The sequence below is a fragment of the Thamnophis elegans genome, chromosome 11, assembly GCF_009769535.1.
Source record: "Thamnophis elegans isolate rThaEle1 chromosome 11, rThaEle1.pri, whole genome shotgun sequence".
NCBI lineage: Eukaryota > Metazoa > Chordata > Lepidosauria > Squamata > Colubridae > Thamnophis > Thamnophis elegans.
Window position 1 is genome coordinate 17,250,298 of NC_045551.1, and position 18,205 is coordinate 17,268,502.

At 46.7% G+C, this 18,205-nt stretch overlaps 1 protein-coding gene across 1 annotated transcript in view; it reads right to left on the reverse strand.

The window, feature by feature from the left end:
* Nucleotides 1-434: 434 nt before the first annotated feature.
* Nucleotides 435-18,205, reverse strand: part of PDK3 (pyruvate dehydrogenase kinase 3) — a 97,977-nt gene continuing 80,206 nt past the window's right edge. The window contains exon 12 of the mRNA XM_032226974.1: nt 435-1,897. Within this exon, the coding sequence (XP_032082865.1) occupies nt 1,894-1,897 (4 nt within the window). The 3' untranslated portion in view covers nt 435-1,893. The remainder of the gene's footprint in view (nt 1,898-18,205) is intronic.

The window sequence follows — 18,205 nt, forward strand, 5'->3', positions numbered from 1 at the left end:
GGTACAGCACACAACAAGGAAAAAAGGGAGTAAAAGTATGCATCTAGTTTAATGAAACAGCTAGAAAAATCATCCAATGAAAAATAGCTTCTGCCATAGTTGTCTTGAAACATAGACAATAGATTCCATTTATTTATTTCAGAAAATTTATATGGCCCAACTCACTTTCAGTGATAGGTGGCTTATACAAATAAAAACCCAATATAAAAACAATAACAAGCAATAGTCCCTCACTTTTCCAGTGACATTTTTTTAAAGCAGACTAAGTAATAGAATGTTACAAATGAAACAAAAGCATACCATATGTATGGTAATGACTTCAGACTAAAGAATGCAGTCAAATTTGGGAAGTAAATTTAGCTGACCAAACTCTAGCTATTTTAAGAATACTGTACGTATATGGCTAATATATAACCCCCAAAGAATTAATAATAAACATTTTAGTAGTTTTATTGCACAGTATAAAGGGAAGAAGGGACATATGCAGCATTTACAGTGAAATAACTTTATATATGGCAACTCCAGAATTCTAGAATATGTTATACAGTACTATGAAGAGCTCCATGTGTTAACAGTTACTTGAAATTTTAGGATTCTCAATAGAAGCAGCACTCTAATGGAAACCATTAATCTAATTTAAATAAAAAATAACAAAAGAAAAGTTTGTATCAGTTCTTTATCTAAATTATGGAATGGAGAACTGGAATACTCAAATTTTGAAGAATCAAAGGAGTCTAATGTTAAAAAATATAAACTATACCTCCTATGATTAAAAACAAAATTAATTCACCAGAAAGTAAGTCAAGCTTTTGTATCATTCTTAACTATTTTAAAAGGGTTAGGTATTAGATTATTTTGCTAATGCTGTAAAAGATTTGAAGATTCCTTAATGCATACGATCTTGTTCAGATACATCATATTGTTTTCAAATTACTACATATGTTAATAAATTCTGAGACCTCCCATTAAATGGTTAATATTATATTGAATATGGAATCTGTTTTGGCTTTATGAAGCCTGGGCAAGGCTAAGAGATTAATTTTCTCTAAATGCAAATAAACATATCCATCTGTTTTTAAGAATTGGGTTCAGGATATGATTTTCTGTCCTTTTTAGATGTTTATGTATTCTGAAAATAAGTAAATATACTTTCATCTGACATATTTGATATATTTGTTGTTAGTTGCAAAGTCGTGTCTGACCCATCGCGACCTTATGGACAACATTCCTCCACATTTAATATATGGACTGGATTAATTTTGTACCAATATCTATGGATATTATAGGAATCTGTCTACATTTATGTTAGTTTTTCCTTTTTTTATTTTTAATTTAATTGTCACAATATATTTTGGTGTTTTATGTTTTCTTCATTTATAATCATTGTCATTTCTTCCTGCTGGCATTATTCTTATTTTTATTTCATTATTAAAATTTTTTTTTAAAGCATATAAAAGGAGCTATTTCCTCTCATACCAATGAGCTAATATTTGATTATATTCAATAAATATACATTAAGCAGTTTTCCCTTCTCTTAGGAAAGGAAAAGGCTTTCTAATCAAATAAAGCTCTATTCTAACAAAATAAAAATACTACTACCTAACAGTAACTGTAACTTCCATTTAGATTAACAGAATTAATGAAACAGACGAATTTCTGTGGAATGAGTAAAGTACCAATGAAGCACTTGATTGAGGACAATTTCAATTTCAGGAGAGAGAGCAAAGATGCGAAGAATTTTATGCTATTAAATTCTAGGTTTTCAAATTATTTTGAGAGAAGGGAGTACAGCACACTATAAGGGTGGATACATGATGTTCTTACAGCAGGAGGATTCCAAGATAGCTGAAACTTTCCTTTTGCATCAGCCAAGAACTGGCACTGCCGTTATTGCTACCTGTATGAAAGAAATAAAACAACTTAGTGGTTTCCACACATTGTGCTACAATGTGGCTTGGTTGGTTTTGCTTAGTGTGATATGTGAGCTATCAATGGTTAAATAAACTAAAATAGTACATATATGAATCCAGTCATTTTCTTCCTAATGTCTCTACAAGTTTATACTAAAATCACTGCCATCTCTGGTTTTGCCCAAATGAGACTTTTACTGTACAATCCTTCAGCACAAATATACATTTTAAAGCAGGGATGTCAAACCCACGGACCGGATGAGTCATGTGCTGGCCACGCCCACCCCCAGTTTAGTAAAGGGGGGGAAAGTCGCAATGTTATGTGATGATGATGTGACGATGTGAGTTTGACATCTGTTTCAAAGCAACTGAAATTTTTAATGTTCCATTTTATGTTTTCTTCTCAATATTTTTTTTTACTTTTTTTTTGATACTTAAAAAAGAAGAGAAGAAAACTGCACAATTCTTTTTTATTGAAAACAGTTTATTCATGGCTTCGGGGGGTGGAGCCTGCCGCCGTCGGGAGCTCAACGAAGCTCTTGCCAGGACTCTGGTTCGTATATCTTATAAGATCTATAGATATCTCCCCTTTCTGGCAGAAAGGGGCAGGGAGAAGGTCAGTCGTTAGGATCTCTTTGTAATTCATAGCTTTTTTTTTTGCTGTGAATGGAGAAGAGGTTCAACATTAGCTGAGCCTTTACTCCGGCCAGTTTTCCGCGCTGCCTTTTTTGCAGCCTAGGCAGATTGCCCCCCCCCCCAGGACAAAGCTAAGCTATTTAAAAGTCAATCCGGGCGGGGACCATTCCTGAGGAATTTCTTTATTACTATCTAAAATACCAGCTTCAATTTCGCAAAAGGCTCCCTTCCTTTTTTAGCTGCGTCACAAGATGGCGATCTCGTAGTTTTTGTGTTTGATGTGACGTACTTAGCCAGCCCTACCCTCCTGAAGGCTTCTCTGTACTAATTGCTAAAAGATTAACTGAGGGGAGCAGAGACTTTGATTTTTGGCTCGCTTGATTGCTTGTCTTTTATTTCTACTTTGGAATGGCTCCCAAATCTAAACAGAAGCGCTTCCTTAATAACATATCTCTAAAAACTGCTATGAAGCCGCTACCCTTGCCTCCCACACCCTCCACGGGAGATTTGTTAACACAAGAATTTCTTCTCAAAACGCTTAATGACTTCAGACAGGAAATTAATCAACTGATATCGGATTTATATGATCAATTTGATGCTAAAATTGCTCAGGCAAAGAAGGATATGATCGGAGTAATGACAGTCATGACAGATTATATTGCTGAAGCGGAGGACAAATTGGAACTTTTGGAAGAAACTAACCTTAATTTGATATCCAAAATTCAAACGTTACAACAGGAAATGGAAAATGCTCAAAAACAACTTGTCATGATAAATTATAATAAGACTGCCTTTGCAATAAGGGTTAGAGGACTGCGTGAAAACCAACAGGAGAATTTGAAACAGATCTTCTTTGAGGCTTTCAGCCGCTTGGTGGGAAGTCCGGGATTTAACTTTGATTGGCAGATTCAAAGAATTTACCGCCAGAATTCCTGGGTAGCAAAACAGCGACAGCTTCCGAGGGACATAATAATATACTTTACCACAAGGGAATCCAGAAATGAGATAATACAGAGGCTTTACAGCAAGAGGTTGAGAATTGACGGACAGGACTTGATTGTTTTTAAAGAGATACCATTTCAATTATTAAGAACAAGGAAAGAGTACGCTTTCTTAACCGAAGAACTCAGAAATTCTCAGATTCCATACAAATGGGAAGTCCCAGCTGGTATTACAGTTACATTTGGCAACCAAAAACACCGCATTAACTCTGTCTGTGAAGCCCGAGAATTTTACTACGAGACCCTGAAGGCGGGACTTCCTGATTCATCCGGACCTGGAGAGAGACAAGGAGAAGGAGAAGACAAACAGCGAGACACGTGGCTACAAGGCGGAGGGTGTTGCTTTCCTCTTCCGGAAGGGCAGAAGACTAAAGAATAAAGACTAAGTGATGTTCTTAAAGCTTTATGATTTCCGTCTGGGATAAAATGGAAAAGTGGTATATTGATGATGAGACATGGAGACTGAAAGAAGCGTTGCTGATTGTGGACACATATTGTATATAAGATTTGTCTGAATTCTAACTCAAATTGCGCATGAATTATTTTCTTAGGCGAGGAGAGCGGAGATTGCGATCTTTTTGAGTTGTGGTCTGGGTCGAACGGAGTTGGGAGGTGCGTGGGAGAGGGAAGGGTAGCGAAAGCTTAATTAGACTACTTGGGGCTAGAATGCAAGCTGATATTTGTTTGAGTTGCTATTTCAATATAAGGTCAAGAAAGATTGGTCGGAGAGTCTTCAGGAAAGTGGAGTAAATATGGGAGGAGCAATGGACGCGGATAAAATATATATATGGACATGGATAAAGGCAGGGTGGAAGGTAAAAAATTTACATGTGGAGGTGGGTAAGGATAGAAAGGGAGGTGTTGGAAATGAAAAATGAAAGAAGTACTTGAGTTTAATGGTTTTATAGAAAGGTTTGGATATTCGGATAAAAAAGAGAGAAATTAAAGGTTTGAATAGATAGACAAAGCAATGAGACTTTTAGTTGGGGAATCCTAATTGATCAACTTACCTGGCTCTAATATAGTTTGAAACCCTGCAAGTAGTAAATAATCGAAATTTGGAATGAGCTACATTGTTTAAGATTTACAGATAATGGGAAGCTGTGTTAACGTAGTGGGTTTATTGACCCTTCTCTGTTTCCCCTTTCTTTTTAGGTGTGTGTGTATTTTTTATTATTCTCTTTTTTTTTTTTTTTGGCTTTTCTTTTCTTTTCTTTTTTTAATTTTAAAGTTAGCTGGCCTTATTATACTCAAATGCTTGTTAAAGAATTATGCCGGGTATGGGACCTGCGAAGCCGTAAGGGGGTTAGGGAGGGGGGATTATAGGGGGGAGGGGGGAGGGTGGAATTACAGTTTCAATTCTTAGAACAATAAGAATTCACTTGTATACTGCGGCTCGTTTTCCTTTTTTTTTTCTTTTTCTCTTTTATTCTTTAAAAAAAAAAAAAAAAACAAACTGATGGATACACCAAAGCGAGGAGAAGAGGGAAAGAGGAGGGAGAAGTAAAGAGGGAGTGAGAGGGAATGTAAGGAGGGTGAGATGGAGGGAGGGGGAGATGTCTGAGGGGGAAGGGAAGTAGAAGAGGGGAATGCTGGAGGGGTGAAATGAAAGTTGGAGGGGGAGAAGAGAGGGTGTATGGGGGATTGAAGTGTTATGTTGGGGGGTTTTTTTTTTGTTTGTTTGTTTGTTTTTCTCTTTGTTTTTTTGTTACGCACAGTATATAAGTGATTGTATAAAATGAAAATGAAAATGAAATAAATAAAATGTATTTGAAAAAAAAAAAAACAGTTTATTCATTAGCGAGCACTCTACATTGGTGATTTCTATTCTATATCACAACATACTTATTGCACTGGACATATTTTTCCCCCATTCTCTCCCCAGTCTACTCTTCGTGAGACACTAATATATTCCAAATGTTTTAAAAAATAAATGCCTGATACATCAGTATAGGGCAGTGATGGCTAATCTTTTTGTCGTTGCGTGCTGAAAGCATGTGCCTGCGTGACAGCATGTGCGCCCACACCCATAATGCAATATTTGTGTGTGACACCTCTCTCATGCCCTGCCCCCTGCGCATGCGGGACCCCCCCATGCTTCCCATGGATGTTCACGTGACCACCCGCACTCTCCCGCACATGTTCAACCCCCCGTGCCCTGTTTTGGGCCTAGTAGACCTCCCTACAGCCTCCTGGGAGCAAAAACAGGCCTTCCCCCACCCCCATGCATGCAACCCCACCACGTATGCGTCTCCCACATGCGCCCCTCTCCCCATGTATGCGTGGCACAGACCCGAAAATCAGCTGGCTGGCAGGAGACGCACGTGCAGTGGAGTTGAGTTGGGGCAATGGTCGCATGCCCAAAGAGAGGGCTATGCATGCCACCTGTGGCACGCATGCCATAGGTTCGCCATCACAGACCTAACAGCTAGTTGAGCAGTTTTAGCCAATCTCAGCGGGCCCTGAAAAGCACAATAGGGTCATAGCTAATTAGTATCTGGATGGGAAAATATTTCAGGAAATCCCAAGACTTCAGGCTAGCCTGAGGAATAAAAAAGAAATTCCAGAAGGCAACAGCATATCTTTAAAAATAATTCCGCATCAAAATGGCACATCTAAGATAGAATGGGCGTTGGTTACTCATCTGATACACCCCTTCTCCAATGGTGGAAACATCATCCAGACATGGATATTCCAGCCAGTATCCAATAGGAGTGGGTCTACCAAATTGACAAGTCCCGCCCTCCGTGCTAGCCTCTCCAGCTTAGACGAAGGAAGAATAATTGTAGACTGCTGGGTCATTTACAGATTAAAATGTGATCTTATTAACATAAAAAACAAAGATTAGTCTGAAGAAAATACTCCCTGGGTGGGGCTGGATAATGTCTCCACCATTTGGAGAAGAGGCGTATCAGGTGAGTAACCAACGCCCATTCTCCCAGTAGTGGAGACATCATCCAGACATGGGACATACCAAAGCCTAAACTGTCCCATGGGAGGGAACGGAGTGAGGACTTAAGAATCCTGCTGAGCCACCACCCGCTGCAATACTTGCTGTCCGAAAGCTGCATCTGCCGACGCATATCTGTCTATCCTGTAGTGGCGGATGAATGGTGTTGGCATTATCCACATGGCTGCCCTGCAGATCTCCTCCAAAGGGGCCTGCCATTTCAGGCAGCTGAAGTGGCAGCGCTGCGTGTTGAGTGTGCAGTGATTTGTGGTGGAACCGGAAGAGATAAGGCGATATATGCCCTGGAAATAGCTGAGCGAACCCAACATCCAATGTCTTTAGAAGAAGCCTTGGACCCCTTCTTACCTTCAGGTTGGAAATTTACAAAGAGAGATTCTGACTGTCTGAATTCCGCCGTGCGTTTGATGTACACAAGCAAAGCCCTACGCACATCTAGACTGTGCCATTTGTGTTCCATCCGATGTACTGAATTGGGACAAAAGTCCGGAAGCACCAGTTCTTGTGCCCTATGAAATACGGAATTTACCTTTGGTACGAATGTAGGGTCCAAAGGGAGGACAACCCTGTCCGGATGAAATATGCATGTCCTGTCTGGTAGACAATGCAGAAATATCAGAAACCCTTCTGGCCGTAGTGACTGCAACAAGAAATACAACCTTGATTGTCAGATGATAGAGAGATGCTGAATGCAGAGGTTCAAACCGAGCCCCTGTTAATGCCTCCAAGACCTTGTCAATGTCCCAAGAAGGAAACCTATGTATTGTAGGAGGCTTGAGATTGGTAGCGCCTCTTAGAAACCTGCGAATAAGAGGTTGACGCGAAAGCGGCTTGGAAGAATCTATGGACAGGACCGAGACAATGCCACCACATGACAACATAGCATATTTGGGGACAGTCCCTTGTCAAATCCAATCTGAAAGAACTGAAGAACAATAGGTATGGAGGCCTGCAGGAAGAGAATTGAGTCAAAGTGGCATCGTAAATTCAATTAGTGGACGCATGCCTGGCCGCCTGTTCTTATTACATCATGGGACAAATTAGCTGCTGTCAAGGCCTCCCGCTCAATCTCCAAGTGGTGAGACGAAGCCAGGCTAGATCTGGGTGACAGAGGGAATCTTGTAGAAGAAGAGAATGGAACTGAGGAAGCTGCCACTGAGGACCCAGTGCCAGGTTGATCAAGTTTGAGTTTGAGTTTTATTGAGCTTGTATGCTGCCCTACTCCGGGAGACTCAGGGCGGCTAACAATAAAAAGGGAAGGGGGTACAAAATAAAAACAACAGTTAAAAAATTCAGCAACAGTCATAACATAGGATGGGGCTGGATAATTCAACAGCCCCAGGCCTGCCGGAACAGCCAGGTCTTAGTTGCTTTGCGGAAGGCCGGAAGGGTAGTAAGGGTCCGGATCTCAACGGGGAGATTGTTCCATAGGGCCGGAGCAGCTACAGAGAAGGCCCTCCCCTGGGGGGTCGCCAGCCGACATTGGCCGGCAGATGGAATCCGGAGGAGGTCTAGTCTGTGGGATCTAATAGGTCTTTGGGAGGTGCCTGGCAGGAGGCGGTCTCCCAGGTAATCAGGTCCGATACCATGTAGGGCTTTAAAAGTAACGACTAGCACCTTGAAGCATGTCCGGAGACCAATGGGAAGCCAATGCAGCTCGCGGAGAATAGGCGTAACGTGGGTGTACCTAGGTGCATCCACAATTGCTCGCGCGGCTGCATTCTGGACTAGCTGAAGTCTTCGAACACTCTTCAAGGGGAGCCCCTTTAGAGCGCGTTACAGTAATCCAGTCTTGAGGTGACGAGGGCGTGAGTGACTATCCGAAGGGCCTCCCGGTCCAGATAGGGTCGCAATTGGTGCACCAAGCGAACCTGGCCAAAGGCCCCCCTGGTCACAGCCGACAGATGATGTTCTAGAATCAGCTGCGGATCCAGGAGGACTCCCAAATTGCGAGCCCTCTCTGAGGGGCGTATAATTTCACCCTCCAGGCTGAGAGATGGAATAGCTGGACCATCCTTGGGAGGGAGCATCAACAGCCACTTGGTCTTGTCGGGATTGAGCGCAAGCTTGTTCGTTCCCATCCAGACCCTGACAGCCTCCAGGCATTGGCACATCACTTCTACCACTTCACTGAGTTGGCACGGGGCGGACAGATACAATTGTGTATCGTCCGCATATTGATGATATTTAATCCCGTGCCGGCATATGATCTCACCCAGCGGCTTCATGTAGATGTTAAATAGGAGGGGGGACAGGACCGAACCCTGCGGCACCCCATAAATGAGGGGCCTAGGGGTCGATCTCTGCCCTCCAACCAACACCGACTGCGACCTGTCCGAGAGGTAGGAGGAGAACCACCGAAGAATGGTGCCTCCCACTCCCACCTCCCGCAACCGTTGCAGAAGGATACCATGGTCGATGGTATCGAAGGCCGCTGAGAGGTCAAGAAGCACTAGGATAGAGGAGTGACCCCTATCCCTGGCTCGCCAGAGATCATCGATCAGCGCAACCAAAGCAGCCTACGTACTGTACCAGGCCTGAAACTGGACTGAAAGGGATCCAGATAATCGGTTTCATCCAAGGACCACCGGAGTTGAAAGGCCACCACTTTCTCAACAACCTTCCCAACAAAAGGGAGGTTGGAGACTGGACGATAGTTACTCAAAATGGCTGGATCCAGAGAAGGTTTCTTCAGGAGGGGTCTCACCACCGCATCCTTTACAAGGTGCGGGAAGGACCCCTCCTGGAGAGAGGTGTTAACTATCGTCTGGATCCAGCCACGTGTCACCTCCCTGCTGGTCGAGACCAGCCAGGAGGGACACGGGTCCAGTATACAGGTGGAGGAACTCACCGCTCCCATGGTCTTGTCCACTTCCTCAGGAGTGACAAGTTGAAACTCGCTGCATAAAATTCGCTCAAGACCTTTCCCCAGGACCTCGGCTGGTACCGTGCAATTGGAGTCCAGATCTGTCTGAATCAGAGCGACTTTATCCGTTAGAAACTGAACAAGTTCCTCAGCTCTACCTTGTAAAGGGTCGTCCGCATCCCTCCCTTTCAAGAGGGAGTGGGCTATTCTAAACAAGGCGGCTGGGCGCGATTCAGCGGATGCAATAAGAGCGGCAAAATGCGCACATTTCGTCGCCCGTATTGCCACGAGTTAGGTCCTGATAAAGGCTCTCATCAGTGCTCGGTATGACTCGGAGTTACTGGCCCTCCAGCGGCGCTCTAGGCGTCTCTTTTGGCGCTTCATCTCCCGGAGTTCCAGAGACAGAAAAACCTGACAAGAGTTTGAGTCCAGGATGATGCGTGTAGTTGGCTCCAAGTGGCTCTTCTTCAGGTTTACAGAGAAGCCGTGTTGCTGGAATGTTCTGATGGTAGTCCGGACATCCCGCCAGGCTTGGGCTTGGCTTGAGGAATGGATTATGATAATGTCGAGATAACACTCCAGCCAGATGGGGCGGCTCTGGAGGTGGGCAGTTACGACAGCCAGCAGCTTTGTGAATGTCCTGGGTGCCGACAAAAGGCCGAAGGGGAGAGCTTGGTACTTGAAGTGTTCCCCTTTGAAGAAGAACCTCAGGAACTTTCTGTGGGCTGCGTGGATGGGAACGTGAAGATAAGCCTCCTTTAGATCTACTGAGGTGAGGAGATCTCCCCGCCTTACACAATCCAAGATGGAATGGAGGGATTGCATTTTGAACCGCTTGTATGCCAGATGGAGGTTCAGGCGCTTCAGATCCAAGATGGCCCTCCACTCCCCTGAGGCCTTCGGCACTAGAAACAGGATGGAGTAAAACCCTTGTTTCTCCTGTTCCTTGGGGACCAGTTCTATGTTCTATCTCCGCTTGCATGAATTCCCTTTTTAGGGAACTCTTGGGAGATGGGCAATGGATAAAGGTTCTTTGGGGAAATGACAGAAATTCCAGAAGGAGACCCTTCCTGACTGTGTTCAGCACCCATTTGTCTGTGGTTATCTCCCTCCACTTGTCGGCGTAAAATTGAAGCTGACTCCCTATGGGGGGATCCCTGTGGTGGTCACTTCCCTCTGCGGAAGTTTCGGGAATTGGCTCTGCCATGAAAGGGCTTGCAAAAGGAGTGTTGCTGGTGTTGTTGCCTACCCCGTGCACCAAAGGAGCCCCTGTCCTGACCTCTATCGCCTGACTGGGAGTAGGGCCTATGGTAGGAAGAAGAGGTGGAAAGTTGGGCATTGTCCTGTGCTCGAAATGCCTGCCTCTGAAAGGAGCCAGACCCCTTGTGGTCAGATTTTTTAAGGGTCACTGGCAGAATCTCTTATCCTTAGTCTCAATGGTGAATTTGTCTAAGGCATCTCCGGAGAGAAGACCCCCTTTAAAGGAGGCGGACGCCAGCTTCCATTTGGCCTTCATCTCCGCTTGCCAGTGGTGAAGCCAGAGCAGTCGGCAAGAGGTAACGTTAGAAGCTAGCGCCCAGGATGCAAATTTTGCTGCGTTCAAGGACGCATCAGTGGAATATTCCACAGCAGTGATGATTTTTGTTAGGTCGTGCCTCCATCGAGATCCCCCAGAAGGGGGCCTGGATCTCAGCTGTCTGAGCCAAAGGAGAGAAGATCTTATGAAGAATGAGGCCGAGGTGGATGCCCTAATGGCCCAGGCGGCTGCCTGGTGAGTCTTAAGACCTTTTCTGACTTCTTATCCTCCGCCTTGAGTCTTAAGGCCTTTTCTGACTTCTTATCCTCCGCCTTGAGACCTTCCAGAAGGTCCGCTGGCAGATTGGAGGTAGAAGTTAGGGAGACCACCGGAGCGTCTACTTTAGGCAGCTTCAGGGCCTCCTCCATCCTATTCTCCACGGTGTAAAGAGACTTGTCTCCCCCGCTAGGGTTGGTCAAGGTCCCAGGTTGAATCCACTGCCTCTGGACAATGTCCATAAAAAGATCCGGCACCAGAATTAATTCCTGGGCTGGGACAGTCTCCTTAAACAGGCCTTCCTTGTGGTCCCTGGTGCTCGAGGAACCAGCGGTAGACGCCTTGGGAGTAGAGCCCAACTCAGTGGCCGCCTTTGCCTTACGGAGGATGGACTTAAAGAGAGAAGGTTTAAAAAGACCGGTGAAGGCCGGCTTATCGGGGGGAGGTCTTCGTCCTCCGACAACACAAAGTCCTCTACCTCCCCCTCCTCCAAGGCAGACTCTTCCGTAGCTACTGAGGTGCTAGGAGAGGCCAGGGCCTACTCTACATTTTGCTTGGGAACCTGTTTAGGCTTTGAGGGGACCTCTTTGTTAGCACGATACTTCATGCCCTCCACAATGCCTTGGGAGATGGCCAGAGATATGATCTTCAGTGGACAGGGCCGGCCTCCTACTGTCCCTGTGGTGAGGCCTGCTAGAAGCCCCCCGGCTTCTGCACCCCCCTGAGGTGGACTCAGGAATGGTTCCAGCTCCTCCCTCAGGGAAGAACTGGGTGAGTCAGGGTAGTCCCAAGAAGCTTCAGGGGAGGAATCTCTGGAGATATCCCCTGCTGATGAAGGAGACCTGCTCACCCGGGGGGAGTCAGGCCCCTGCTCAACCCTTTGCCCCGGGGTGGGATCAGGTGCCTCCCTGTGTTCCGGGGATGGATCCGGCCACCATGATTTGGGGGAGCCCCACCTGCCTTGCAGTGTTTGGCACTGTCCCTGTTCTCATTGCCTTCAGAGGGCCCCGTGGAGTTCCTATTTGAAGGACCCTTACTCCCTTTACCCCCTTTGGGTGAGTGATCCAGCCTATTGCGCTTGGCGGAGGGCCCTGGTTGCACCTCCTGAGCCTCTGAACCTCAGTCTGGCATGGTGGTTCAGACAAGGAAGAGATCACAAAGTGAAGCTTTCACCAGTAGGCCAGTTTGGGCACGAGCCAGCCCGCTGCGAGCACCTGCAGATCGGTGTGGAGGAGAGGGATGCCTGCGGGACAGAACCCTTCCTCAGGCCGTCCACAGTCGTCTGACTGAGGTAGTGTGGGAGCAGTGACTTGCTGGCGCCCCAGACAAGCCTCCGATCTCCTGGACGGCGATCCACTAATGCTGCTGAGATTCTTAAACCACCCGACTGTAGCGGCGCCAAGCCGATGACAATGGCCGCCGCTACTTTTAGGATTTAGGATTTTTTTAGGATTTTATTGGAAATTTATATGCCGCCCTTTTCCCTGAGGGGACTCAGGGCGGCTTACAACAGTGAAGGGAAGGGAGTGCAAGACAAGACTTAAAAAGAAAAGAATCGTGATTAAAAGAAAATTGATCATAAAAACACAACATTCACTCAACATTCGGGCGGGGTGAGAGTAACCTGCTGACACTAGAGCCCAGCTTAGGCCTCTGCCTCACATGCAGCTGCACACGGCTCTGAAAGGGTTCACCCAAAATGGCCGCTGCTGCGCGCACCGCTCCTATCCTCTGTCGCCAGGGAAAAGTGCACAAAACACTTAAAATGGCCACCGCGACTGCTGGCTTCACTGAGAACCGCCCACACCCTTCGGAGCCTGGATAAGGCTCCACGCTGCTCCGAAACGCCTGGTGGTTGGGGGAGAACACTGGTGGGAGGCCTCCCACCTTTCCCCACAGTTCGCTGGCTGCTGCCGGTCGAACGACTCACGCTTCCACTCCGCTTGCGACCAGCGGTAGCCAGCGATTCCGGCAACCTCTCAGCAGCGATAAACGGCATAACAGCAAGTTTTCGACTTAGATCTTTGCAGGTGGTCTTAAGGATGGCAATTAACAATTTAAAGAGTAAATATAATGGGAAGTCCACTCTATCTGCTTTAGGACCGAGGAACTCCCCAAATTTTAGTCCTCACAGGAGGACTGAGTTTTTAAACTGAGATTGAAGAGGCAAAGGGAGGCGTGGTCAAGGTGAAAAAAGATACTCAGTCCTAGGGCAGATAGACTGTGTTAATCCATGCTTGGACAGCGCTCAGGAGAATCGGGATGTGGAAGTATGCTTCCATGAGATCCACCGAGGAGAGGTGGTCATTTGGGCGAACACTCTCCATTGCAGGGAATGCATCTTGAACCTCCGATAAACTACATAGTAATTTAGACATTTGAGGTTGAGAATTGCTCTCCAACCCCCCGAAGACTTCGGCACTATGAAGAGATGGGAGTAAAAAACCCATCCCAGTTGGTTGGAACGCACCTCCTCTATGACCTGAATCTGAAGGAGATGCTGGATAGTTTTTTCCACCATCTTTTGATGATGTCCCTGGAAACCGGACATGAGACGAAGTGCTGGGGGGCGGGGGTGGTGGTGGAGAGAAACTCCAGAGCCAATCCGAATCTGATGGTGCGGCGAATCCACACATCGTTGGTGATGGCATCCCAACAATCTGCAAAGGCCGCCAAGCGACCTCCAATGGGAAGGGAACTCACAGTCACTTCTGCTTCTTGAATGGACAGTTAGAAGCTCCCTTGTAACGCTTTTTGTATGTGAAACATTGGTTACTCTTGCCTGACCTGTCATAGGTAGCAGATCCCTGCCTGGGGGGAGGCTGACTGTTGATGGGAGTAATTGAAACCCCCATCCGTGTTCCGAAAGGGCTGCCTGCAAAAGAAAGAGGAAAAATATTTATTATCAGTTTTACGCATAGCAGAAGGCAGAACCTTTAGCTTATCTTTAGACTCAACCAGCATAGGTTCAAATAGAGGCCCAAATAGACGTTCCGCAGAAAATGGTGCAAAAGCCAGTCTCCACTTAGCTCTGGCTTCTGCCTGCCACTGTTTGAGCCACAAAAGACACTGCGTGGACACCGAAGAAGCTATGGCCTTGGAGCGAAGCGTGCTGCATCCAAAGAGGCATCCGTGGAATACTCCATCGCAGCCTTAAGTCTGTTTAAGTCCTTGTGGGTTCTTCGTGTCAGAAGGAGGAAGTCTCTCTTGAAGTTGCTTCAGCCAATGCAAAGCTGCCCTGTTAAAGAAAGAGGCAGAAGAAGAAGCCTGCACTGCCCATGCAGAGGCCTGATGCCCCTTGACCAAAGTCTGATCAAACCTTTTGTCCTCCGGGCGGAGGGCATCCTCAGATGCAGCTGTGGCAGCGTTAGGAGCAGACAACACCATTATCAGGAATACCTCCAGAAAAAGCTTAGGCGAAGGGACCACGTCCTTTTCCACCATAGGCTGGAAAACAGAGGATCAGTCATGTCAGTCTTGTCCTGCTCCATTGTGACAGATGGCTTGGCTGCAGGAATGCCAGATACCTTCTTCACCTTAAAGAGAAGGGAGCAAAATAACACAGGTTTAAACAGTCCTTCCAAGGAGGAAGGAGCAGGCATGAGATCCTCATCATCAGAAAGGTCAGAATCCCTGGAGACTTGTTCCTCCACCTCTGAAACCTAAGATAAAGAATCATTAGGTACCCCCCGTGCCCTGGAAGGTTTAGCTTTCTTAGAAGAATGAGCTGCTTGGGAGGTAGAAGGCATAGCAGTGTGATGTTGCAAACCAGCAGCAATGCCTCTTTCTATGGCAGCTGCTATAATATCAGCCATGTCAGCAGGATAACAGGGAATGCCTCTTGGAGGAGGGGAACCACCATTCAGGTCAGGGGTGAGACTCCTTTCCCCTTCAGAATCATACTCATTAGGGACAACCACCCCATCCTCAGGCTGCAAGAGAGATGCGCGGGGAGAATGTTCACCATCTGTGTCAGTGGACAGTTCTTCAGGAGGACTCTGGGCCCTTGGAGAAGGAGTCACTGTGGCCTGAATAGGCTCCTCGCAGTGGTGAGACTTGGCCCTGGCCTTGCGGGGTCCTGTGGCAGGGGTACCATCCTGGGTCTTCTTATTTTGCGCCAGAACCTTGGCAGGCTTGCGGGGGGACCTCCCTTACAGGACCCGCCCTTTTCCTGGTTGCTTCCTCCCCAACCCCCGTAGGTGGTATAGAGGCAGGAGGGCATCTGCATTCAAATTATCTGAGACCTTGGACGCATTCTACTTACGACTTGTACAGAGCTGTCAAAATGGCGGATGGGACCTTTGGTGGTTCAAAATGGCCACCTGCTCTTTTTCTTGCTGAAACCTCTTCCAAGATGGCCACCTGGAATCTTTGAGTCCTCTGAGGGACTGTAAAGGCGAACCGACAACACTGATTATGTCACCACGACCTCCTGGTCGTCAGAGGCTGCAATCGCTAAGGCGATCAACAACAGCCATAGCCCTGGGAAGGGAATCCACTGCTTCACAACGACAATCCGGAGCGACACGTCGGAGTGGCGGCTGTGGACGGCTCGGGAAAGGGAGGCTGATGACCGTCAAGTCTGCAGCAGCAGCCCAGAAGCCGCAAGAATCCAAACAGCGAACGGAGCTGGGAAGCCTCTGTGTAACAACCAAGCACCGAAAAGGCAGCAAACAGGCCGGAGAGAAGAACTCATGGGCCCAATTCCCTCAGAAACCGTTAAGACTTGGGAATAAATCCCGAAACCTTTGCACCAAGCACCAAATTTGTCAATTTAAGATTTAGAGTAGCCAATAAATCGAATCACAACTTAACACCAATTAATCCTACTTTTAGCTAATAAATCTGTCGGAGAGATCACCAGACGCAGCCTGTCCAATGGAAACAGACTGAGTCTAAGCTGGAGGGGCTAGCACAGAGGGCGGGACTTGTCAATTTGGTAGACACAGTCCTATTGGATATTGGCCGGAATACCCAGGTCTGGATGATGTCTCCACCTACTGGGAGAAATACAAGTTTTAATCCACGGCTGTAATTTGGGAAGCAGGGATGTTTTAAAGTTAATGTTAAGTGTTGGAAACTGTATGAATTAATCCTTACAGTTTTCTTGACAAGATTTTTGGAAGTGGTTTACCACTGCCTTCTTCCTAGTGTCAAAAACTGTGACTGGCCCAAAGTCACCCAGTTGGCTTTGTGTCTTTGTGGGACTAGAATTTGCAATCTCCCAGTTTCTGGCGTGATGCTTTAACTACTACACCAAACTGGCACTCAATCAAATAGTATCTATTCCAAATCTTCTGGAAGATTTGAATTTATCTTATAGTGACTAAACCATTTTTTTCATTATTGTTCTTTTCATTCTTTCCATATGAAAAATAATTTACTACATCTGTTTTTTAGGTGCCAAGACACTTAACACAGTAAGATTAATAGTTCTACACACAAGATTAGGAGTTCTAAAAGTTGATATATGATAATATTCTGTTGATCACTCTATACCAGGGGTCTGCAACCTTAAATACTCAAAAGAGCCATTTGGACCCGTTTCTCACAGAAAACAAAACACCGGGAGCCACAAAACCTGGGTGGGTGTGGCCAACTCGATGTCACTCACTCCCACTGAGTCACAACACACCCCCAGCCATGTCTGCCAAGGTTTTGTGGCTGTCTGTTTTCTTTTCTATGGGAAACAGGTATTTTGCTCTGGCTTTCTCCCTCTCTATTTTCCTCTCCCTCCCCCTCTCATCTTTCTTTAACTCTCCCTTTCTCCTTTTGTTCCAGCTCTCTCCCTCTCCCTCTCCCATCTCTCCTTCTCCTTCCTTCCCTCTCATCTCTCTCTTTAGCCTCTTCTCCCTCTCCCCATCTCTTTCTCCCTCTCTCTCCCTTCCTCCCTGTCAGAACTGGAAGCCATTTTGGACTGCCAAAATGCCAGTTTCTACTGTGGGAAAATGGGAGGGGGAATTATACAGAGTGTGGGTGCTATGTAGCCATAACGTTCTTTCTCAGAAAGTCAAGGTCAACTGGCCCTGCAGCTGTGATGAGGTGAATGGGAGGAATTGCCAGTTCGAATGGTGCCTGATTGGATCATGTGATGGACAAGTGGGTACTAGACTGGGACTTGAACTTTCTTTTGAACTTTCTTTCTTTCGGTCTTTCTCCCTCCCCATCTCTTTCTCTATCTTCCTCTCTCTCCCCCTCTTTCTGTATACCTCTATCTCCTGCTGTATCTCCCACTCCCCCCCCATCTGTATCTCTCTCTGTCTCTCTCTATGTCTGTTTGTGTGTATGTGTGTGTGTGTCTCAGAAAGCCGCGGCTGGGCCAAGCCAGCAAACTCTCCTTGGGGCTCTTCACTACTCCTTTTATTTCTTCTTTTTTGAAATCTGGGCTGGCTGAGGCACGATCACCAGCTGCAGCGGAGGTTTCCCTTCAGACGACCCTCCTCCTTCTCCCCCCTCTTCCTTCTCTTCTCGTGACCCCCTAGCCAGCTGTGGTGGAGCTGGGAGGGTGTGCACTTGTGGGGTGACCCTCAAGCAAGTGCCAAAGCATAGCAAAGGTGCACGCGGGGCGGGTGCTCGCTTAAAGAGGGTCTTAACAGATGCAAAATGTTGTGACTTTTCTCTTGCACTAAGGCTCCGGCCATTGCTTTACTGTGTCATCCTCAACCCTGGCAGCTCTTTGGCCAAGCGTGGAAGGTGCGAGCTCCAGCCTGAAGCACCAGGAAGTGAAGGCTACCTTATGCACAAATGTTGTGTGAAGGCAGGTACAGGGCTGCTTCACTCCTGCAATAAGGCTCCGACCCTTGCCATGTCTTCCCCTCCGCAGCTCTTCGGCCGAGTGCAAAATGGCAGGATGCAAAGGCTGTTTTACCCATAAATGTGGCACAAAGGAAGGTACAAGGCTGCTCCGCTCCTGCACTGAGGCTTCGGCCCTTGCTGTGTCTTTCCCCCGCAGCTCCCTGCAGCGTGCATGCGTGGGGAGATCCTCAAGCATCAAAGTGTAGCAAAGGTGCACACGGGTGGGCGGGTGCTTGC